Source organism: Oppia nitens, unplaced genomic scaffold (genome assembly GCF_028296485.1).
Source record: "Oppia nitens isolate AA-2021 unplaced genomic scaffold, nextdenovo-longstitch-racon4-pilon3 scaffold1_pilon_pilon_pilon, whole genome shotgun sequence".
In the NCBI taxonomy this organism is placed as follows: domain Eukaryota; kingdom Metazoa; phylum Arthropoda; class Arachnida; order Sarcoptiformes; family Oppiidae; genus Oppia; species Oppia nitens.
In genome coordinates, this window is record NW_026533199.1 from 6,816,523 (window position 1) to 6,841,959 (window position 25,437).

General features: G+C 28.4%; 5 protein-coding genes across 6 annotated transcripts; all 5 read left to right on the forward strand.

Moving 5' to 3' along the window:
• The first annotated feature begins 323 nt into the window (after nt 1–323).
• Nucleotides 324–9,262, forward strand: LOC128952790 (neurocalcin homolog). Its single transcript, XM_054298233.1, has 4 exons — nt 324–389; nt 8,111–8,394; nt 8,462–8,591; nt 8,667–9,262. The coding sequence occupies exons 2-4, from the start codon at nt 8,147–8,149 to the stop codon at nt 8,856–8,858; spliced, it is 570 nt and encodes a 189-aa protein (XP_054154208.1). The 5' UTR covers nt 324–389; nt 8,111–8,146; the 3' UTR covers nt 8,859–9,262.
• Nucleotides 812–7,685, forward strand: LOC128952788 (neuronal calcium sensor 2-like). The gene is made up of 4 exons (XM_054298232.1): nt 812–839; nt 6,392–6,776; nt 6,860–6,917; nt 7,383–7,685. Exons 2-4 carry the CDS (start codon nt 6,445–6,447, stop codon nt 7,572–7,574), a joined length of 582 nt encoding a protein of 193 aa, XP_054154207.1. The 5' UTR covers nt 812–839; nt 6,392–6,444; the 3' UTR covers nt 7,575–7,685.
• Nucleotides 9,263–10,391: 1,129 nt separating the features above from the next.
• On the forward strand, nt 10,392–12,710 carry LOC128966443 (extended synaptotagmin-1-like). The gene is made up of 3 exons (XM_054313294.1): nt 10,392–10,967; nt 11,049–11,175; nt 11,233–12,710. Exons 1-3 carry the CDS (start codon nt 10,392–10,394, stop codon nt 12,708–12,710), a joined length of 2,181 nt encoding a protein of 726 aa, XP_054169269.1.
• An 813-nt stretch (nt 12,711–13,523) lies between these two features.
• Nucleotides 13,524–14,410, forward strand: LOC128951967 (S-phase kinase-associated protein 1-like). Its single transcript, XM_054297279.1, has one exon. The coding sequence runs from the start codon at nt 13,699–13,701 to the stop codon at nt 14,299–14,301; it is 603 nt and encodes a 200-aa protein (XP_054153254.1). The 5' UTR covers nt 13,524–13,698; the 3' UTR covers nt 14,302–14,410.
• Nucleotides 14,411–15,581: 1,171 nt separating this feature from the next.
• LOC128951955 (neurobeachin-like) lies at nt 15,582–25,212 on the forward strand. Of its 2 annotated transcripts, XM_054297264.1 has the most exons (4): nt 15,582–15,813; nt 16,019–16,149; nt 16,222–24,219; nt 24,283–25,212. In XM_054297264.1, exons 2-4 carry the CDS (start codon nt 16,023–16,025, stop codon nt 24,939–24,941), a joined length of 8,784 nt encoding a protein of 2,927 aa, XP_054153239.1. In that variant the 5' UTR covers nt 15,582–15,813; nt 16,019–16,022; the 3' UTR covers nt 24,942–25,212. The 2 variants fall into 2 exon arrangements, with proteins under 2 accessions (XP_054153239.1, XP_054153237.1); XM_054297262.1 differs by having other exon boundaries at nt 16,019–24,219.
• Nucleotides 25,213–25,437: the final 225 nt, after the last annotated feature.

Here is a 25,437-nt window from a genome sequence, read left to right on the forward strand (position 1 = left end):
TACATAATATAACAACCAATTCTTGTGTATGTCAAACACCATTACATAACTTTAACATTAATATAATAACAAAAATTATGAATTATTTATTTAGTAATGTATTTTCTGTTTCCTTTAACAAAAAAAACAAATATAGGTTTTTGTAATATCCTTACAATTGAAGAGAAAATTGTTGAAACAAAATAAAGCAAAACAAATGAATGAATACATCAAATGGTATTTATATCTAACATATGATTTCTACTAAAACTCATCTCAACTTATGTTTAACAGGACATCACTTTTCAAATAAAATGATTATTACATATATATAAAAAAATAACATTACATCTCAATAATATAATCAATGTTAATGTTGGCATAAATTTTCAAATTTGATGTTTTTTATGGTAAGTTAACTAAATCTTATTTATTACTAAATTATTGTATGTTAAATTTAATATTTTTATGTAAAATTTTATAAACTAAAAGTGTTTTAAGTCATGATCAATAATAATAATAATAATAATAATTTATAATATTTTTGTAATTATTATCTAAATTCAATTTGTTATTAAAATAATACATATTTGTAAATAATAAGCAATGCAAAATTTGTGTAAAACAACAAAATGTTAAGATATTATGTCACTATAAACCAAAAATTATACATTTTATTAAATATTGGATTTTAAAATTTGGATAAATATGAGATCAATAACTGTTTTGGCAAATATTAGCGTTATTTTGGTTGAGAAATAGTATTTAAATTGATTGAAATATGATTTGCGGTACAATACATATTCAATTTAATATAATTAATTAAAGCATTATTCATTGATATCAAACAAAATCAAATGGTAAGAAATTATATTTATAAATGAAATATTTTATTATTTATAATATTTATGTCAAAATTAATATTTTATTTGTGTAATGCATGATTTTCATACTTTAATGTTACATTGATTTAATTGATATTAATATTTATTGCAATTTATTTGCATTTAATTTATTCTACTCAAACATATTTTTTTGTTTATTTTTAATTTAGTTAATAATATTGCCTGCATTTTCATTATTAATATTTATGGCTATAAATACATACAGTAATACTTAATGCTTTACGACAGTATGACTTACGACAAACATAGGAGTGAATTATTATTAATTAGATGTATATTTTTGTCGTTGACTTTTTATAAATTAACTCTACATTTGAAAAGTATATAACTTATTAAATATTAATTTACAGGTAGAAAATATTATATATAAAACACTAGAATCTTATACATGTATTGATTAAAAGTAATGTTATGTATAAATATAAATCACAAGAGACAACAATTTTCTATTATATCTATTTATCTATTTTTTATATTTTAGTTATATTGTTAAGAATAAATAAAAATAATTAATTATTATGATAATGTAGAAACTTTCAAACATTATTTTTTAATTATTTATGTTTATATGCAATTAACTAACATTAAACCTTTACAGTATATGATTGATTGTTACATTGATGAAACATTAATTGATTAATTACAATATAAAACTATAAGAGATTTCTGTAAAACTATCTTAATCTCTATCACTTGATGTCGAAAATATTGGTCATAATGTTATAAATGAGTCCAAATAATGATGTGTTCTCTACAACATTAATAGTCATTTGTATATACTGTAGGATAGATTAAAAACTTTGTTGTCATTTAATTAAATATCTATCAATGTTTACATATATATTAGTTTTTATTTATTTTCGTCTAATTTGGTTTTTACAATTTTTTTTATAATATCTACATTTAAGGCAAATATTAATAACATTGTAAATATGTTTAGCATTTTTGCAGAAGTAATACAGTATATCTATAGGTATAATGTTTTTATTAAATTGCATTTATTAACTATAAATAGTCTATAATATTGCGAACAATTCTATGTATACTATAGATTAAAGTTTAATCAATAGTTGTCTATTTGTAATTTCAAGTGAAACTATATTTTTAAATATTTAATATGTTTACTGTACATAATAATAATAATAATAATAATAATACTGTTTTTAAATTATGTATTGATTTTTTTTAATTATTTTAACTTTATTTTAAAAACATTATATTGGATTATAATAATCATAATACTGTAATACTGTATTTAAAATTACTACTAAATTGTAAACAATTGTGAAAGAGTTGATTATTTTGTAAAATAAGAAGAATAAATAAAATATAATATCAATTGATGTTTATGTAAGCGTTTATTCTGTATTTGTCTAACTTTTAAACTATTTTTATAAAAATTTCTTAGCAATTACTCAATTCTATGTAAATAATTAAATTTGTCTCAAAAATGCATTAAATTTAAATAATATAAAGAATTGTTTAACTAGACTACAAAAATAGTGTATATTTATAAATAATGAAATTTAATGAAAACATTAACACATTTGTATGATTTTGAGTTTGAATTACATTTAAACAATATAAGAATTAGAAATATATTTAAATAAATAATAATTATATTTAATTTATTTACAATTTGTTATTTCAGCAAAGACTATAATAAAATGTATAATTAATAATAAAAATCATATAATAATGTCATAGAACTAAAAAAAATAAATATAAAATATGCGTAAGTTATTAACAATAACTTAAAATATAATAAAAACAAAAAATTTATGTAAAAGTAAATAACATAAACTCAGGTACATTGAAAATGATAATTTTTAATTTGTTTAATGTTTAATGATTGAATATTTAAGATTTTTATTAGTAATATATAACTAAATTACTAACTTTGGGATATATTTTATTTATTGAAATTAATATTATGAATATATAAGAAATCCATTAAATAATTATATGACATAATTCAGTAAATAAAATATTTTATATCAAATTTTTAAAAAATAAATCATTTATAACTATAACATAACAAAATTATAAATTTTATTTTATATTTATTTAATAAAAAATAAAGTAATGAATAATAATTATAATGAATAAATGATAATAAAAATTATTATTATGTAGTATTTTTCAATAAATCAAAAAAGCTATTATATTGTGTAATAAGTAATTTTGCTATTTAAATTAAATTTTAGCAGTTTTAATGTTTTCAAATGTGTATTATTTTGATAAAATATTTTTATTATAATTTGTTTACTTGATTTATAAAAATAGGTGTCTATTAGTGTTTTATTTATATCAATTGTCAAAATATATATATAATTATTGATTATTTATACAGTATTTTAAAAAATAAAATAGATATACAAAAGTTGAATTACTGAATTAGCTTTAAAACTATTAAAATTGGATAAAAATAAACATTTATTTTAAAATTAGACTTATTTTTAGATAATAAAAATATTACCGTAAATAATTTCCTTTTTTACAATACCTGTATATAAATAACATTAATTTATGTTTGATATTATTATCAGTTTATCATTTATTTTATATTAATAACTTAGATTAATGTATAAATATGATATATGAGAATTGAAAAGAGAAAATACTTGTTTTTTAAATATTTATATTTGATTTTTCAGTGATTATTCACAAACACTTGATTTATTGTTTGACGTGATTATCATTCAAATCTATAATTATCACAAAAACAATATTATATTGTAATTTACAACTAAAGACAAGCAAAACGTTATTTTTTAAATCCCTTAAGTAAACAATACTTACACTAAGAATCTAATTTCGGATTAACACAATTTGATAATATAAATAATAATCAAATGATATGTTAGTATTTATTAGTGTTGGAAAAATGCAAGTTTTTGAATTTGTAATACAGATTCTGTATAATATAATCATTAATACTTGTGAAAGAACTTTATCATTATTAAAATGTTTGTTTTATTCAAAATCGATATTAAAAGCGATTAATACTCAAAAAACAATAGATTAATAAAAAGATTAATTATTTACTTATATTATTTACATTTTTGTATTATATTAGTGTATAATAATTTAAGATTATAATTACTTTATTTTAGTCTTACTTATTACTTAAATATATAATTTCTTAAATGCGTTATTATGCTAAATTATTATTATGATTAAATTAATTTTATTTGATTACTTTATTTATTTTAAATTATCAATTGCTATACTGTATATATTGAACTTTATGATAATTATTAATTAAATAATAATTTTAGTCATATTTATTTATTACTCACTGATTGGTTATCAGTTATTTTAAATATTTATTTACATTTTTACATAAATTAGACTTATTATGATTTAAATAAAATATAATGTATTTTTAAAAGGTAATCTCTTAAATATATGTATTTATTGTATATCTACAATATAAATGAATATAAATTATATATTAATTATATCCAGAAATTTCCATAAAATAGTATTTATAAGAAATACTGTACAGTAATTATAATTGCATAATAATCTATTTGATTAAATAAAATGTTTAATTATTAGATTGATTTTCATTATTATTGTATAGTATTGTACGTACAATGTATTACCAATAATAACCACAATTATGTTAATAGTTTAAACACATTTATTTCTATTTACAAAATAATATAATTAAGGTTTAGTTATGACTTAAACAATGTCCAACTATTGATATTTAATATACTATATTTGCACTTTAATACATTTAATAAATAAATTGCATTACCTTTTGTACATTTTTGTTATACCGGTAATATTTATTTTGTTAGCGTTTTCATTATATTATCGAAATGACATTTTATATGCAAATTAAGGTCACAATTAATAATATTAGTTTTTATATAGCTTTTAATTAGTAGGCAAACAATTATAGTATAATACAACTCGAGAATATTTTATGCATTTATAAAATACTTCAATTAAACTAATTGATATTTTGTATAAATACATTTTTAAATTATTTAACTAAATTAAATTACATTATAATCATTGATTTTATACTTTAGATTTTACATTAAATTAAAATTAATATAAATAAAAAACATTTTCACAAATTATTTTGTGTATAAAAAGTATTATATTTGAATTTAGTAAATGAGAACTATTTATATTATATATTATTGTATTTATTTTTAAATAAATGTTTTTTATAGTTAATCTTTTATTTATAATGTATCTATTGTTAAACATAAATAAATTAGAATTAATTTAATTATTAGAACTAACATTTAGTATAATAATTACTAATTAGTAATTATTATACTAAATGTTGGTTCTAATAATTAAATTTATTAGTTATTAATTTAAACAGCGCAAGTTTTTAATTTTAAAATTTATAACAAATCTATATTATAGACAGCCAGTAGAAAATTATTTGCCCCAAACCCATACCCACCCATCCAACCACTTCATAACCTTACACTCACCCAAACTAAATAATAATTAAGTAATAAAACTAACATTTTATATATGTATAACTGCATAAAAACAATACTTTTTTGCTGTCTATAAACTTTTATATAAAATAAAGTATATTAAAATATTAAAAACATTTCTTCCACTTTTACTAATCAATATATAACACAAATGTATACATAAATATTACAAAAATATAATAATTTTTAATTAAATTACTTTAATAATTCTTAAGATGTTTTTGTTATTATCTTGTTTGACATCTGATACAAATAGTTAATACTTATATTTTTATAAATTAATTTATATAAAATTGATTATACTAAATAAATTGAAAAAATCAATAAATAGTAATATAAAAATAGTTATATATTGGAACTTGGTCAATATATATATAATTTATATTGATATATTTTTATATGTATATATTTGATAAAGTACATATAAATAATATTTAGTATATGACGATTAAATAATCTAATAAATAGTTAGTTTTACATTTAGTTATCATTTATGGAAATATTTATTAAATAGTATTGAAATAGATATAATCTGTAAAATCACTTGAATGTCACAATATATGTCACACATTAGTGAAATGCATTGAAGCAATCATTAAATTATATGATATACAGGTATTATATATAAAGTTCATAATCAGCTCAGAGATAATCATTGCATATTCACAACTCGTCCGCAATGTTATCGATTATATTATTCATTATATTTTGCATGAATTTTTAGCTAAATTACAATTAGTTATTAAGGTTTAACTGCAAACATAATGTCATTGTTTTTGTTGGTCCGACCGTTACTACACCAACACATTAACCACTCAAATATCTGCACATTATATCATTATTTTGCATTTCATTTCAGTAGAGTTGCACTGAAAAATTTCATTAACTATTTTGCGTTTTAATTAATTTAATTTTGATTTAAGCATAAAAATTATTTTTAAATTTTAATTAAATTTAGAAATTTTTTAATTCTAAAAGGTTTAAATCAATTGACATTTAATTTTTTGCATATATATATATATTTCTCAGGTTTTTTAAATAAATTGTTTTAAGCTAAAGCCAAGGCCATCAAAATAGTGACGATGGGCTGTTCCAACTCAAAGTCAGCCATCAAATTAAACGATGAGGACATTGAGTTTCTTAGAAAAAATACAAATTACACCGAGAAGGAGATCCGTGACTGGTATAAGGGTTTCCAAGTGGACTGTCCTAATGGAAAGTTGCCTAAAGAGAAATTCTTGGAGATATATCAGGGATTCTTCAAGGGTGGTAATCCCGACAAGTTTTGTGAACACGTTTACCGAACTTTCGATGAGGACGGCAACGGTTGGATCGACTTCAAGGAGTTTCTCTTAGCCATTGGTATCACCACCAGTACTAACCCCAGAGAAAAACTAAAATGGGCTTTTAAAATGTACGACTAGTTTACTAAATATAATTTAAATATTTTTGTTACAATTATTATTTTTAATTATTGTTTTAATATGTTGTGCTTAGGTATGACATCAATAATGATGGTCTCATTGAATTGGATGAAATGACAAAAATAATTAAAGTAAGATTACATTCAATTTGACATTAATGACAATGTTTTATATAATATTCAATACTTTAATAGCTCTATAGTTGTTGTATGTTTAACATACACTACACTCTATGCAGTAAATGGCATAACATATTAAATATTTATAATCATTTACTGGGAGTTTCATTAAAATTAATTGCAATTTATTCACATGTATTTTATTTATACTATTTATAGTATATTATATAATTTAAGTACAACTCGTTACATATTTATTAATAATTATTTTAATAATTATTTTTATAAATAGCATGATTATAACATAAACTATTAATGTATAATAATTTCTAATAATTTTTTTATAAAAATTTAACTCTAATATACTCTATTATATACTCAATTTCAACTCTGAAAATGTTTACTATAATTATTAATTATAATATTAGTCTAATTTATAAAAACAAAATAATTACTGAAACATAACTAAAACAATAGGCTTTACACGAAATGCTCGGCGAAGAGGCAAACGAGGCATTTGATGGCGAAGAAGCAGCTCTTAGAGTGAAAGATATATTTGAGAAAATGGATGCAAACAATGACGGAAAGATATGCTTAGAGGAGTTCCTCGAAGTTTGCAATATTGACGACGGATTAGCAAAATTGCTGTCACTTTCCGGTGACACCTAATTGTCACCAATTCTTCATTCCATATATTAATGCATTTAATATATAAAATAAATTACAAAAATGAATACATTTAGTGCTAAATTGACAATTCATTAATAAAGAGCTATACAGTAATCATTAACAAAACAACATATCTTTATTATAAATATATTTTTTAATATTATACATAAAAATATTTATTGTGTTATATAATATAAAATATAGCTTATATTTAAAAACGTCTAATAATTTACTTTTTATGTTAAAAAATGTTTGAATTAAAATATACTAAAAGCCATTTTATTATTTAATATTTTATTTTATTTTAATCAAATTTTAATTGATAAATGTATTTAACAATAATATTGTAAAATATTGATCATGACTTGACTCACTGTAATGTATATAAACATTTCAGTTATATATTCAATTGTTATTATAGATTAAGTGTTTTAATTTATTAAAAGTATGATAACAATTAATAATTAAAAAATTATAAAACGCTATTTTTTGTTATTTTTACAAGTTATCAATTTATTTATATTTGCTTTTATTAGATAAAAGATAATTTTTAAAAATATACAGTAATTTTGATGGGAAAACAAAATAGTAAATTAAAGCCCGAAGTGTTGGCTGATCTCAAATCAAGCACTGAGTTTACCGACGCAGAGATACAGGAGTGGTATAAAGGTTTTCTAAAGGATTGTCCCAATGGTCACCTGTCTATCGATGAGTTTAAAAAAATTTATGGCAACTTCTTTCCTTACGGCGACGCTTCACGTTTTGCTGAACATGTATTTCGGACTTTTGATGCCAACGGTGACGGAACCATAGATTTTAGGTTATATTTAAATATTAAGTAATTTTATATATAATTATATTAAAAATAACAACATTTCAATACATAGAGAATTTTTATGCGCTCTTTCTGTTACATCGAGAGGAAAGTTAGAGCAGAAGCTCAAGTGGGCATTCAGTATGTATGACTTGGATGGCAATGGTTTCATCAGTAGACAAGAAATGCTGGAAATTGTGACGGTTTGTAAATATATAGAGTTTGTATACATTTTGTGCAATTATTATAAAATAATATAAATTTATGTCAAATATTAGGCGATTTATAAGATGGTTGGTTCAGTGATGAAGATGCCTGAAGACGAGTCGACACCAGAGAAGCGAACGGACAAAATATTTAGACAAATGGACAAAAACTCTGACGGAAAGCTATCTCTTGAAGAGTTCATCGAAGGCGCCAAAAGTGATCCATCGATTGTACGATTACTTCAATGCGATTCTCAGACATGATATCAAACATTAATTGCATTTCTTTGTAGTTAATAATATGTGAAACAAATATTGATATTTAAAAGTTGGTCTTTTATTATATATCTATTGATTTTAGCAAAACAAAAGTTATACAGTATTTTGGTTGAGACAACAATTTAAGGAATTTATAATGAAATGACTTATATAGGATATACCCAAAAACATCACTGAGTGCTTATATACCACATACATATTTGACAGAAATTTGAGATCTAAGTCGAAAAAATTATAGATATAATTATCAATTTTATACATGATATCTATGCAACTGTTAAAACTAATAACTTTTCTATAATTTAAAAAAACTTGATTTTGTCTAATCGTTTTCGAGATTTTCTAAAGTGACCTTTGATTATATAAATAATTTCTATATATTTTGTAATATTAATTAAGATTATGTAATTAACATTTTAAACATATTTTTAAAATATTGCATTTTAACTAATTGGATGCTAACTTAAAATAGTCTGTTTTCAAAACTAACTGATAACTTATAAAGTTTAAAAATGTTAATTACATAATCGTATTTAAAGTTAAGATATACAAACATTATTGGATTTATAAAATTTTGTATTCAACTCATCTAAAATTTATCAAATTATAAATTTTCATTTTAAAGTCGAATATGTCGAAAATGATGAGTTATAATGAAAATGCGATTTCTTTTTTTAGACTAATATACAGTGAATTTAATTATATTTAAAAATTTCGATTGAATATTAAAATGAAATCTCAAATATCTGTATTCTCATACATGTATTATGATTTTAATGACAGCACTTACCTTATAATTTACATACAATCCTATAATATTAATATAAGTCAAAGTTCCTTAAAGCGCTACAACAACGCAATATTATTACAGTATTTAAAGTATTAATAATTACAATATTATATACAATATTATATTTAATGTTAATTATTTATGAGTATATTTTTAATATTACTTGACACTTTTTTCATTTTGTACATATATATAATATGAAAATTTATTGTATATATATAAATATTTTCAAAAAAGTTATTAAACAATACAATAAATGTATTGATTGTAATTATATACTTTATATATGGTATATCTAAATATAATTTTTCTGATTATTTGAAATAAATGTTTATCATTCTGACTATCATTTATTATCTGATTTATAATTTTGATTAGTTTTCAGTCAAATTTATATTATGTAACTCTTGAAGAGTTCATCGAAGGTATGCAAATATATAACTGAGTTTTCGTATACCAAACTCATACCTATTTGAGAGAAATTCAATTTTATACATGATTTCTATGCAACTTATATTCTATAGTATAGTAAATAGTATTATACTTTAAATGCAATTTCTTTAACTGTTATATCGCACGCAACAAACAATAACTTAGCGAAACCTAATATATTACTTGTTTAACCAAATATATCAATATATTTAAATCTAATAATTATTAATCTTTTAAAAACACAATTTGTTAAATATCTTTCCTATCATATCGTATATTGACTTCTACATCAAAATATGAGTTCCCGAAAAAATGCTACGACTATACCAATAATCGGTTTCATTGTCCATCGGCTCAAACTGTTAGCCAAATCGCGACTCTTCTCCGCCATTATTATGGATGATTTGAAGCAAAAGAAAAAGAAGAGCGAAAAATCTAAAGCATTTGATTTAAATCTATTGCCGAGAGTTAATCTGTCGAAACCAATCAACATATTGGGTCACATACTCATGTGGTATAACATACCAGTGCTCTTTGGTATCATAATGTCGCTCATATATGGCTACTATTTTGAGACATATGTCCGTTTCGTCGACTATTTTGGTCTTAACATTATCGTGAAAATCATAGCTCTGATGATAGGTCTGATGCCTATCGGTCTGATCGTAGCACTGGTAGCTTTGATGCGCACATTTGAAGAAGAGTTTGACGTTGTAGGTGACGGTCGCTATTTATATAATGCCCAAGACTTGCCAAAGTTAGTCAGTAATCTGGACTGGAGTTCTGCGGAACCTGAAGTTGAGAGCGCCAATTGGATACGGGATCTACTGGAACAACTCTGGTCTAATCTTAACATTTTTGCCATAAGAATGGTTAGTATAATGTTTCCTAATTGTTCATTGGATCCTATACTCGGACCGGTTAACCAAATAACAAAATTTGAAATCAAAAAGCTATTTCTCGGCGAAAAAGTACCAAAAATAACAGGAATTCATGTCATGAATCGAGGCGTCAAACGGGAGGATCTAATCATTGACTGCGAGTTCACATTTGACTCAGATTTGGAAATACAGATCATTGGTTGGTATATAAGTATTGATTAAAAATAACATTTTTAACAAAATACTCGTTTTGTAGGCAACTATGACATTGATTTTGGTGTCGACTGGTTTTATTTTAAGGCTAAAACAAGACTATTGTTAACACCATTATTCTCAGATCTTCCTGTGGTCGGTAATCTGCAGATATCATTACTGGAGAAACCAAAAATCAATTGGCACTTCACTGGACTATTGGCAATCTTGAATTGGGATTTCCTTAAAAGTTGTGTCGAGTGTGTTGTGTCCTATTTTGTAGGCAATCCCCGATTTTTTGCAGTCAATTTGGCTAAAGTATTGCCGACGCGGGAAATGAAGCTCAGGGAGCCAATCGGGTTTCTTCGTATTGAAATATTGAGTGCTAAAAATGTTGAACGACCGCAATCAGGCGGTGCTTTGAATTGTCTCCGTAAGCCCGACCCGTACTGTAAGATTGAAGTGGAAAACGAATCGATGTCAACAAGTATTATAAAAAATGATTCAAATCCTGAATGGAATCAACAGTTCTGTCTTATGGTACACAACTCTATACTCAATCCATTAATATTATCCATTTTCGATGAAGACCTTATCGAAGACAAACTTATTGGTCGCTTCTCTCTACCGATAAAAGAATTTGTTGACAATCGACAGCTAAATGGTCGCGAGATATCAGTTCCGTTGACTCTAAATGGTCGTCGCATTGAAACACTGGAACCGCCCATAACCGACAAACGCTCGACACGTATGGCCATTCGGGTGAGTTGGTTCAAATTGACTAATGATGTTAAACTCTTGGATCATAATTTGCGTCTCTCGCGTACACAACTGCCAGTGGCTGTACTGTCCGTTTTGATCGATTCAGCTTCCGGTTTGGACACATGTACCGTTCAGGTGCGAAGTCCCGAATTGAGACCAATTGTCAAAATCAGTGTCGGAAATCAGATGCGCTTTACAACATGCAAACGGAGAACGGGTTGCCCGGTATGGGAGGAGGCCTTTCACTTCATTCTTTATAACCCTATTTGGGAGAACATCCGCATCGAAGTGATTGATATGTATTGGGTCGAAGAGAAACAGTTGTTGCCATTTATACCACTCTATGTTTCAAGTTTTGGTACTAAAGACATACTGGGATTGTCATCCAAAGGGACAGTACTCGGAACGTACGAGATATCCACTAATGAAGTATTAAAAGCACACAAAATGAAACTCGAGGGCTCGTATCGACTAAACGGTTACGTAGAAAATGGWTTCATACGGTTATTGACGACTATCCGAATCGCAGAATTTGAATCTCATGTCATCGAGAATATCCGCAAACCACGCGTCCAATTGGCATATGTAGTGAAACTTKAAAAACAACGACAAGAGGCAAAGGAAATGAAAGAAAAACAGTTAAAAGAAGTAATCGATTGTAAGACAGAAAACAAATCATTCAAACAGTTGTCCGCCGACCACACTGTCCAACCGGTTCCCTCTCGAGTCAAGTTTGAACCAAAGTTGGATAAACAAGAGACTGGAAGAATGCATTCATAATCCTCTGAGGATTGAATGATATTTCAGAAATGTATATAATTATCAATTACTAAAAGTCTTAGTTTTTTAAACTGATTTTATTATTAATTATTTTAATAATTTTTTTACTATACCTTCATATTTCAACTAATTATTTATCGATTTTTTAGAAATGTTAATAAAAAATAATTATGTAATTAATTTTTATAAAATACTATTGTATATACTCTATGTATTAATAGTTGGCAATAAAATTGTGATATTTAATTATAAAATAAATCATATAATTATTGTTAAATTTATATACATTAGAGATAACATTTAAAGACTAAAATTATATTTTTTTATATAAGTTTATATAATGAAAATACATATTTTGTTAATGAGTTGCTAATTAATTAACCATGATTATTATTAATTAACCATGATTATTATTAATTAACCATGATTATTATTAATTAACCATGATTATTATTAATTAACCATGATAACTATTATTTAAATTAAATTTACAAACTTAAATTTAAAGGATTTAATTCAATCGACATTTAATTTTTTGCATATACTGTATATACAGTATATAATTAAAACTTTTAAAATATATTATATTTTAACTAAAGTTAATTGAATGAAATGTCTTGAAAACAAATTAATGTTTTATATTTAAATTAATTTAAAACATATTATTATATTAGTATTGATTACTAATCACTAAATAATGATTTGTAATGTACTGTATTTGTGAATCACTATTTCAATGTACTGTTGTATATGAATGTAACAAATTGGCGCTTAAATAATGCTGTTATTGAATGACTATTAAAATATTCAACTATTGGTTGCTTTTTATTCATTGACTCAATAATAGATTGAATGTTAGACTCAGTCATACATTGAATGAATTACTCAATCATTTAGTTTGTATTTCATTGACGACAAGCAATCGTTACATTGATTTCAATCTTTGCAAACATTAATACATTAATTGTTTTATTAATTTATATAAACAATGGCTTCGGCTTCGGGAGAGACTATTGATGACTCTTTGGCTCAGTTAGAGGCAAATGAAGAACGAATGGCCAAAGAAAACAAGATTAAGATTAAGTTGAAATCCAATGAGGGAGGAGTGGTTGAGTGTGGACTGACCGCAGCAAAGATGTCGGTTCTGGTGAAGAATATGTTGGAAACGATTGTTGATCCGCAAAAACCATTGGAAGAGTTGGCTAATCAGGAACCGACACCACTTAACAATGAAGCCGTGACCGATGCGGCTCTTAAGAAAATAGTTGAATGGTGTGAATATCATTGGGACGATCCTCCCATTGATGAGGATTTCGAGGAAGAAAAGGATCGACGCAATGAAGAGTTGTCTCATTGGGACAAACAGTTCATTGATATCCCAGATCAGGGGGATCTGTTTGATATCATAGCTGCCGCTAATTTTTTGGACATAAAAGGTTTGGTCGAAGTCGGCGCTAAACACATCTGTTCTAAGATCAAGGGTAAGACATGTGCTGAAGTCAGAGATATGCTGAAGATTACCAACGACTTCACGCCTGAAGAAGAAGAGGCCATTCATAAGGAAAATGAATGGATTTATGCTAAGGATTAGACATTACATTTAATTTCAAACATTTAATTTTATTTCTCATAATATTGGATATAAATATCAACTTTCTATGTAAAAATGTTTTTCAGTTAATAAATAAATAAAACTTCAATAAAATTTCAATTATTTAATATTTGATACATTTATGATTTAATGTACCGATAGTTCAATATGTAATACATTAGTTTAGTTTTACAGCATTTACTTATTTGGTGTACAAATAGATAATCATTTTATTTGAATTTATGATTTAATGTTTAGTAATATCAATCATCAAATGATTGCAACAATTTAAACAAATTGTAATTTGATTGAAAAATGTAATTAACAACAAATTAATACTTTAATTGTATAGTAATTGTTAATTGAAAGGCTATTATTAATACAATGTTATTAAGTATTTGTATGGATTAATCAACTTAACTATAATTATGAATAAAATAATAAACTTTAATATAATATATGTTTTCATAGATTTTATAGCCATTTATATCATTTATAAAGAGGATTGAGTCAAATGGTTGACTCATAAATAGTTATTTTAAAAGTAATAAATACATTGATATTGAGATATATTTATTAAAATAGTCAAAACTTAAACTTAACTTAAACTCAAAAGTATTCAATTTCTATCTATTTGTTAATTAGATTATTACTTTTCAAATGAAATATTTTTATATTTCAAATAACTTCAACAATATATTTATGATATATAATAGAAATACATTTATATGTACTGTATATAACAAATAAGTCTTTTTTTTGTTATTAATAACCAAAATTTTATCATCAATTACTGATAGTTTAAGTATAGGTTTGGCTAGTTTTTTAATTTTTATGTATAAAAAACTAACTAAAACTAAACTAAACTATTTTTATATGCAAAATCAATACAAATGATATAAAATACTGTACAGTACTTATAAAATGCATTGATTAGTATATTAACTATAATAAAACGTTAAATGTTTTTATATGAAAATAAATTTTATTAAACATTAAATAATGCAAACAAATTGTGACAAAATTGCTAACAATTTATTAAAAAGTTTATCACCGATTGTTATAACTTATAATTGATAGACTATTACAAGAAAAAGTAATTGATTTGAATGACACAAATACTTATTGAAAAATATAAATATTAATTAATTATAACTAGAGTTTCGGTCAAATAATTTTGAAATAAATAAATAATTATTTAATAATTGTTAGTAATTATAGTCAACTTGTAGTGTAAGTGTAAGTGTTATGATATAACAGTATTGCCAATCAAGCGGTGTATTAGTAGTGATGTGTACTCTATTGTAGTGTTTGTTATGTATGTGTTGTATAATACTATTACTATTACAATACAAGTGAATTGCATTGCATTAGGAATACATGTTTTACAGCCATTTGAGTGAATGTCAGACAACATTGACATCACTGACAAACACATCACTTCTGGACTCACATTGACTGCAATCCGCCCACCAATTGATCCATTGATTTGTTCCCAAAGTTATATTAATTGTAAGTAATTGTCACCAAAAATTGTCATAATATGGGTCACAATCATTGGACACAAACACAGGCCTTAGATTATGTAAACAATATATGATATCAATGGATGTCTTCAATTGATTTACTAATTGATTACTCATTTGTTATTCAAATTAGTTGTTAATTAATTTGTCATTTATTATAATTTTTGTTTATTTTTTCTGTTAATTATCAGTGAAATGAACTCAAATGAAGACACAAATAATGCCAACAATGAACCTAAAGATACGGATGACATAAACGCTCAAAATGTGACCACAAGTGGTGATCATCTAAATGCTAATAACGATATCGACAATAATATAAGTATTAATAATAATAATAATAATAACAGTAATAATGATGATGTGATTAATGAAGTTTCAAACAAATCTGTAGAAAATACCACAAATGATAATATTAGTAAAGACACTGATATGAGTAGTGCCAGTGATGAAGGACTTGTAAGAGAAGATAAAAGTGATAATAACGGATCTACTGATCCAAAGGTGATAACAATAGATGATAATAATGAAGAAAGTGTACAACAAGACAACAAATGCACTGATGAGACAACAGAGGATACAAAACCACTGGCTATCAGTACTCATAGTCCCGGAAGCGCTCAACAGATCATCGATGTTAAAGAAAACCAAGAGACAACACCTGATGGTGATAGTGGTGATAGAGTGTCTAACAATGAGATGAAAATTGATGAAAAAGAGATAGAAACGAGTGGCGACCTAAATACCGGCAATGAGAGTGATGTCAATAATGAAAAAATTACAGATAAAACTATTGATGATTTAAATCCATTTAAAGATGAATCCGATGAACAATGTGACGATAAATTAGATGATAAAAATCCATTTGCAAATAATGATACCACTGAAGAGAAAAGTGAAACTAAAGAAAGTGGTGAATCAAATGTTGTCACCGATAATGATAAAGTCGATGTAAAGATGTCGGAAAACAAACCCGACTCGACAGTCAACAGTGATAATCAATCGACAACTGTTTCACCGGCAAAGAGTCCAAAATTCAATGCAATTCCCAGTGATTTACAAGAAGTGATAAATGATAACAGTATTTCAGATGAAGTTAAGTTTGGATTACTTTGTGCTAAACTAATGTCAATTACATCATCGGAAAGTAGTCAAGAAGCGAATCCAATTACTGATCACATTCTTCACCTTTTGATTACTGATGACTTACAAAGGATAAGAAAACCCCAAACATTACGACTGTTTTTCAGAGATTATCTTAAATTATTGCCGTCAAAGATTGTCGCCGAGATTTTAAGTGTTTTGATTGCCGTTTTTAAGAAATCCCTTCTTAACTTAGAGGCAGCAAAAGGATTATTATTAGATTCATTGACCCAAACATTTCATTTCGATAATCTCATCAAACATTTTATTCGTGAAATTATTAATCTTCAGACATCTTATAGTTGTGATGTTAAGGAGTTGAGAGCATTACTCAAACAGAGTGAAGACGATCCAAGACTTCTTCATTATATTCGTAACGCAAATCTTTTACAAAGAAGTCGTCCGAATGCGTTCTATGCATTCCCCGGTTCTATGGGTTCTGTATTAGCAATGCCACCAATTCAGAAGTGGCCGATTCAGAATGGCTGGACATTTGTTACGTGGTTTCGTTTGGAACCAAATGCAACCAATTCTCAGCCTTATCTCTATTACTTCAGAACCAGTAAGTCCGGTGTTGGCTATTCGGCTCACTTTACCGGAAATTGTTTGGTATTGACTTCAATGAAAGTGAAAGGCAAAGGCGTTCAGCATTGCATTCCATACGAGTTTAGTCCATTCAAATGGTTCCACTGCGCCATCACTTATGTCACTAAATGGAGAAGTGCTGAGGTCAAGGTGTATGTGAACGGCCAGTTGACTGCCAATACAGACATGGCGTGGAATGTCCAGACATCAGATATTTTTGATAAGTGTTATATAGGAAGTACTGCTGACCTCAATGAGTCCCACCTATTTTGTGGTCAGTTGTCGTCCATATATTTATACCACGAAGCACTAAATGCCAGTCAAATCTGTGCCATTCATCGGTTAGGGCCGTCATATGTCGGCCAATATTTACACAGTAATGAAAGTCAAATTGAATTACCAATGGCTATGAAACGGGTTTTATATGAAGAAAAACTAAGTTCAACGCTATTTTCTCTCTACACACCCGTCGCTGTCGAAGGCGAGACATTATGTCTTCAATCGGCACCCAAAGGCAATGTTATGTACTTTACATCCTCACCACACGCAGCACTGTTGGGTCAAACAATTGCAATAAAAACTCAATCAATCAGTTCAACACTTCAATCGATTGGTGGTATTCGAGCACTTCTGCCACTTCTTCATCGTTTTACTCAACGATCTGATGCCGAGGCATGTGCTACACTAATCGGATTTATTTGTGATTTATTAGAAAGTTCTCCGCAATGGTTTGGCAACGAAGTGGTTCAGTCACACGGATTTGTCATCATTTCTTCACTGTTAGCAAAAAGTCCACGAATTTTGATAAATGAAGAAACTTTAGATATATTGTTGAACTTAACGAAAACATTAATTAGTGCCGCTTCTGGTGCTGACTCTATCTTATTGAAGCAACTGATGGACAGTGTTTTATTTAATGCTTTTCTTTGGATTTATGTTGACTCCAAACTACAGCTCAGACTTTATTGTTTCTTAGCCACAGAATTTATTAGTGGAACAAATAATACAAATTCCAATAATGGCAACAATAGTGGTAGTAATAGTGTGTCCAATGGCATAGTCTTTAGCGAAGTAAGGCGTATATCAACAGTATTACAATTATTACATTCCCTTAAATATTATTACTGGTTATCGGAAGAGAAAACAATTCAAGTGAAAGCCAAAGACAAGTCTTTACGGCCCAATAAAAGTGAACTATTGTCCATTCGTTCTTATATTTTACTCTTTATTAAACAACTGATATTAAAGGGCAATGGAGTCCATTTGGATGAACTTCAGGCAATTCTCAACTATTTGACAACAGTTAATGAAGACGAAAATATATTGGATGTGTTGCAGATGTTGCAGTCACTAATGTGCGAACACCCGGCATCTATGATACCCGCCTTTGATGCCAAACATGGCGTCAAAACAGTATTCAAATTAATTGATTCATCAAATGAAGAGATTCGCATTCAAGCTCTTAAACTATTGGGTTATTTCTTATCTCGAAGTACTCAGAAACGAAAGCAAGACGTAATGGGTCCGCACAACCTCTATATGCTTTTGTGTGAACATCTTATGAAATACACTCCACTATCACTCGAGACTTATAATGCATTGCATGAAATACTGACAGAAACAGCTATTGAAACAATAAGAGCCTCGCATTCAAATAATGCCAGTCTTCGCATTGAAAATCCAATGGTTCTTAAGGTAATTGCAACTCTTCTGATTGAAGGTAAAAAAGAAGATCTCAATGAAAGAGATGATTCTTCTCCAGACATAAAACGGTTGTTTATAAGTGATTTATGGAGACTTTTGGTGAATAATCGGGAAAATAGAAGACTTGTATTACAGATGTCTGTATGGCAGCATTGGCTCATTAATTTGATTGATCACAACATTGAAGTAACAAAAGATCAGATTTTAGCCATATTTCGCATACTTTTATATCATGCCATCAAATATGAATACGGAGGTTGGAGGGTATGGATTGACACACTGGCCATCATTCACGCTAAGGTCAGTCTCGATGAGTTTATGGATCAGTTTGGCAGAGATAAGGCTCAACGAACCAATGATATTAAAGTTGAACGAAGAACTTCTGGTGACTCAAGTACTGGAAGTAATTCACTGAAAGATGAATCAATTCAGCAAAAAACTGATGTTTTGGATAATAAAAAGATTACTGAAAGAACATCAGAAGTCAAATCACATGATAACGAAGATTACGAGAACCGTCCAGAAGACGATCCCCGTCCTGAAGATGACCGCGAATTAAATAATGTCCCCTCCGTTGCCACTCAACAATCAGAAGATACTATTGATAATAAAGAAAGTTTAACGAGTGATAAAAGTGCCAAAAATAACGATACAAATGGAATCACTTCTTTAGATGAAAGTAGTACTAATGACAATGAAGAAGAAAACGAAGAACAAAATAGCCAAAAGAAAGAGGCATTTATTAGTACTATTAGTTCAATTGATACGCAATCAAAGTTATCCGAAACCGATCCCAAAACAATGTCCACAACCAATGTTCCTGACAGTGCGCCCTCAAGACATAATCGATTTGCTAATCGTCGAACAAATCCACAAAAAGAGTTTTATTCTTCTTTAATTTTGGGCCAAAAGACAACTCCCAAAGTGTCGGCAACGCCTGCCTTTCGGATACCGGAGTTTCGTTGGAGTCAATTGCACCTCAAATTACTAAATGATTTATTATTTTCAGTCGAATGTGATCTTCAAATGTGGCGAAGTCAGTGTTCTGAATACAAATCTGAATCCAGTTCACAAAGAAGTAATCAATTGGATCAAATTCTTCAACATTCCGAAAATCAAATATATATAGTTAATGCTATTCACTTAGTTTCTCAATTAAGTGATAATATTATAATATCTGCGGGCGGACTTTTACCATTACTGGCTGCGGCCACGGGTGGAAACAGTGCCAATACAAATGTTTCCGCGGGAGGAGAGGGTCTGACCGCAATTCAGGCCAATTCTCTTCTTTATAGACTCGTTAACTTAATCGACATCTTGTGTTTTGCTGCAACTCACGTAAACTTTAGTGAATTAGAAGCAGAAAAGAATATGTCTGCCGGAGGAATACTAAGACAATGTTTAAGACTTGTTTGTACTGTTGCTGTCAAGAATTGTCTAACAGTTCAGAAGCATATAGAAAATGGTTTGGCACATGAAAGTGATGTCGAGTCAATTGAGATGAATGACAACTTTAATACCGGCACCAGTATTGCTGCCGCAGCTGAACTATTTGGCATTGATTTCACATCAGAATCAAGTGATTTAGTCACTAATTTTAAAATTGATGGCTCAGATACTGAAACAGTGTCGACATTTATTCCAATACAACCGCTTCCTATTAAAGATCCGATGCGATTGTTACAAGAAATGGATGTGAATCGTTTGAGAGCCTGTATCTACAGAGACGCCGACGCAGACACTCGTCAGTCACAATTCTTAGCTTTGGCTACACTTTATTTTATATCTGTTTTAATGGTTTCTAAATATCGCGATATAATTGAGCCAAAGGGTGCTCAGGTGTCAAAAGGGAGTCGTCGTAATTCTCAAGTTTCTAACGACAGTTCCCATTCAATCAACGAACAAAACATAGACTCCGGTAGTTTAGATCCATCGGAGATCATTAAACCCATCGAAATTCCTAAAACTCACGTCGACTCTAATATTGGCGAAAAATTGACCGCAAAGTTAGAAACAACTCTTTCGAGTGTTTGTCCTCTTCTTAGAGAAATTATGTGCGATTTCGCTAATTTTTTGTCCAAAACACTTCTTGGATCTCACGGTCAAGATTTGGTCAGCAAAGAAGCTGTTCGAACATTCCGTCGCACTAATGCCAGTCCGGTTGAGTTAGTGATGTTGTTGTGCTCTCAAGAGTGGCAAAACACACTGCAGAAGAACGCAGGATTGGCTTTCATTGAACTTATTAATGAGGGAAGACTTCTATCTCATGCTATGAAAGATCATATCGTGAGGGTTGCGATGGAGGCTGAGTTCATACTTAACCGATTAAGAGCTGACGACGTTTCCAAACACGAGACTTTTACTTTATCTTGTTATGAAACACAAGAAAGTCGTACTCATGAGGAGACACTAATTAATTCGTTGATATTATCAGCTAAACGACGCGATTGGATGGTTTTTACACGATTTAAGGAGAACCTAAAGCGCGGTCACAAAAAGCAGTACAAACTGGATTCGTGGGAAGACGACGCCAGAAGAAAACGTCGATTTATTTGTGACCCCTTTGGTGTCGACCAAATTCCAGATAATTCACAAACAACTTCAGTTGACGGAAGTATTCAATCAAAGAATATAAGCGATGAGTCACACAGTGAAAATCACATGAATAAGACTAGTGAAGACTTAATGGCTAATCCAATAGTTTCGCCAAAACAAACATTAAATACTTCAAGAATTGAAGAAGAAGATAATGAGTTATATTTATGGGAAAGTGAAGAATCGGCTCAAGAAAGTGAAACAAATCCCGAATTTAGTGGTTCTGTTCTCTTCACAATCGATTGTTGCCTTATTTGGGGAATTTATGCCATCGAAGGTATTCTACAAATAACAGCAAACGAGTTATTCTTTGAGGCGCACAGTAGTGATATTGAACTGAATTCTGCCCTAAAATTTGATAAGAAAATGTCCAAAAGTGATACCACAGACAACATAATGAAAGGCTTGAGTGGCATTGGATCGAAGGGTTCAAAAGGTTTTAAAGATTTAGATCTAATGGTTCTTCGGTATTGCGATCTTTTGACATACAATGGAAAAATTCTTTTGAATGAAATTCGAGCCATTTTTACGCGAAGATTTCTTTTACAACAAAATGCTGTCGAAATATTTTTGGCTCAGAGGACATCCATTATGTTTGCATTCGCCGATTACGATACCGTCAAAAAAGTTGTCAAATATTTGCCACCCGTTGGTGTCGGAGTCAAGTATGGCATTCCTCAGTCGAGAAGAGCATCTCTTATGTCACCAAAACAGTTGTTTGCGACCTCTAATATGACACAGAAATGGCAAAAGAGAGAAATCAGTAATTTTGAATATTTAATGTTTTTGAATACAATTGCCGGTCGAACCTATCAGGATCTCAATCAATATCCTGTATTTCCTTGGATTTTGACAAACTATGAGAGCAATGAACTCGATTTGGCTCAGCCGACAAACTTTAGGGATCTATCGAAACCTATCGGTGCCCTCAACAGTGACAGAAGGTCCGAATTTATTGAACGATTCAATTCATGGGATAATAGCAATAATGTTCCGGCTTTTCATTACGGAACTCATTACTCGACGGCTGCATTCACTCTGGGATGGCTCATACGATTGCAACCATTTTACTCGACATATCTATCCTTACAGGACGGACGTCTTGAAGATGAGTCACGACTATTCACTTCAGTACGCGACGCATGGATTGCTTCACTTATGGGTGGACAGCAAAATGTTAAAGAGCTGATCCCTGAATTTTTCTATTTACCTGAAATCTTCAATAACAATCATATATTAGATGACGTGGAACTTCCAGTTTGGGCCGAATCTCCCGAACATTTTATAAGATTACATCGAATGGCTTTAGAATCGGATTTAGTTTCGTGTCAATTGCATCAATGGATTGATCTGATCTTTGGTTATAAACAACGAGGACCTGAAGCTATTAGAGCTGTTAATGTTTTTTACTATTTAACATATGAAGGTAATACAGACCTATCAAATGTTACAGATCCGGCACTTAAAGAAGCTATTGAGTCCCAGATTCGCCATTTTGGCCAAACTCCGAGTCAATTAACCTCAGAACCACATCCGCCCCGAAGTAGTGCTTTGCATGTCTCTCCACTAATGTTTTCACCCGTTATGGATGAAGTGTGTATGTCAGTCAAGTTCCCGTTCAATGCAGCCGTGACTCATGTGGCCTCGTGTTCCACACACAGCACACAACCCAATACAGCCTCACAGATAGTGACCATAAATTCACACCAACAGTATTATCTGCACAAATGGAACGTCAAAGAGACGACATCTCCATTAACAATGGATACGGCGCTCGTCTCAAATGCTTCTAATATGAAGAGACAACTATTAGATACAACAAATCTGTGCACTTCATTGCAATGTCATTACATCGTCACTCTGGATGCAAAACATATAATTATGTGTCCGTTTTATGACAACTCATTCCGTGTTTATTCAACTGAAACGGGAAAACTCAATCAAATCATTTACGGTCACCGCGGGATCGTTAGTTGTTTGACGCGCAGTGAATGTAATATTGCGGCCGATTTTTATGTTGCTTCTGGTAGTCAGGACTGTTCGGTATTATTGTGGACATGGAATGCAAAATATGCTCAAATTGAAGGCAACGGTGCCTCTAATCTATCGAATCCATTGCCAAAACTAACTCTTTGGGGACATCAGTCCACTATTATATCGATATTAATTAGTGCAGAGTTGGGTATTATAGTGAGTGCCAGTCGTAATACAATACTTATCCACACAACAACTCACGGCGAATGTATCACTGAAATTGATATCAGAAAAAGAGGTGCTATTAATACAATCAGAAGTATTAGTTCCTATTCTGATACTAACAAATCTGATGAACAAATCGAGTCGAGACCTGAAGGACAGATAAATGGTATGTTTTATGACTACTAATACTTAAAAATTGATTAATTAAATGGTTTATTATATCTAACAGAAGCCAACTTAGAGGCGTCAATGTTGGGAAAGGAAGGCTCGAAAAGTATTCGTAAACAATCACAAGATTCAAGAAGTGACACAAAAGTAGATACACTAAGTATGACCTCAAATGATGTAAACACTGATTATTGTTCGGCATTCGATGAAACCGATTATCTCATTAATAATTTGGTTTTGTGTCGGGAATTGGGTTTCATTGTTGGTATAGCTATACCACAAAGTAATGACAGCGACTATGAAGATCCCAACTGTTTGTCACAAAAGCATTTAAAGACATCTAAAAATGAAAGACAAGAAAATGCTTTAATATTTTCTTATAATTTGAGAGCAAAACTCATCAAATGTGTACAAATCGGTAATATTTCGTTTTTAAAGGACAGGGATTCTACTCTATTATTGTCCACTCGAGACGGCGAATACATCGTAATGACCGAAAACGGAACGACTATTAAAATATTGCGAACCTTTGATTTGACGCCTTTGTATGCTTTGAATACTACAGAACTGTCGACGACTTTCACTGGCGAACAAAATCGGATAAAATCTTTGACTTTAATCGACTTTAAGTACTTATTGGTTGGTCTGGAAAACGGAAAACTCATTATATATAACATAGACTTTAATCGATGGCATCACGAATATAGCAGCAGATATTAGTGCCTCAAATCTAGTCGTAGTTTATAAACAAATTCAGTATAAAAAATGAATGACAATATATAGACGCTATTCGTTTCATTTAAAGTCTTTAAAAAATCAAATTCATTGTCAATCGAATCGCGAATCAATTGAATATAACTATTATTTTGTAAATTTAATTACAATTTTAATCTTCAGAACTAAATCTGATACTAAGTTTTTACGTGAATTATATGAGTTTTCTCTCATCGAGTGTAACATTTGACTTAATATAAAGAGTATTTAATAATAATTATTATAAATATTTATAAATTATTGATTGATTGATAATTCAAATGATTATTAGCCACTCCTTTGTTAAAGAGGTGTTAATTATTAATATAATTTTGATTCTCTATTAATTAGAGACAATGTCAACGAAAATGCAATTTTTATTTTAAAAAATTCTTTAATAGATTCTAGATTTTAAAGAGACTATAATTATTATTGTATTTATATTATTATTGTATTTATTAAA

Excerpts from the sequence above, each read along its gene's own strand:
- LOC128952788 (XM_054298232.1), top strand. The coding sequence starts at position 6,445 with ATGGGCTGTTCCAACTCAAAGTCAGCCATCAAATTAAACGATGAGGAC. Across the intron at positions 6,777-6,859 it reads CTAAAATGGGCTTTTAAAAT|GTATGACATCAATAATGATG; the intron begins GTACGACTAGTT and ends TGTTGTGCTTAG. Across the intron at positions 6,918-7,382 it reads AAATGACAAAAATAATTAAA|GCTTTACACGAAATGCTCGG; the intron begins GTAAGATTACAT and ends CTAAAACAATAG.
- LOC128951967 (XM_054297279.1), top strand. The coding sequence starts at position 13,699 with ATGGCTTCGGCTTCGGGAGAGACTATTGATGACTCTTTGGCTCAGTTA.
- LOC128952790 (XM_054298233.1), top strand. The coding sequence starts at position 8,147 with ATGGGAAAACAAAATAGTAAATTAAAGCCCGAAGTGTTGGCTGATCTC. Across the intron at positions 8,395-8,461 it reads GACGGAACCATAGATTTTAG|AGAATTTTTATGCGCTCTTT; the intron begins GTTATATTTAAA and ends TTCAATACATAG. Across the intron at positions 8,592-8,666 it reads AAATGCTGGAAATTGTGACG|GCGATTTATAAGATGGTTGG; the intron begins GTTTGTAAATAT and ends GTCAAATATTAG.
- LOC128951955 (XM_054297262.1), top strand. The coding sequence starts at position 16,023 with ATGAACTCAAATGAAGACACAAATAATGCCAACAATGAACCTAAAGAT. Across the intron at positions 24,220-24,282 it reads ACCTGAAGGACAGATAAATG|AAGCCAACTTAGAGGCGTCA; the intron begins GTATGTTTTATG and ends TATATCTAACAG.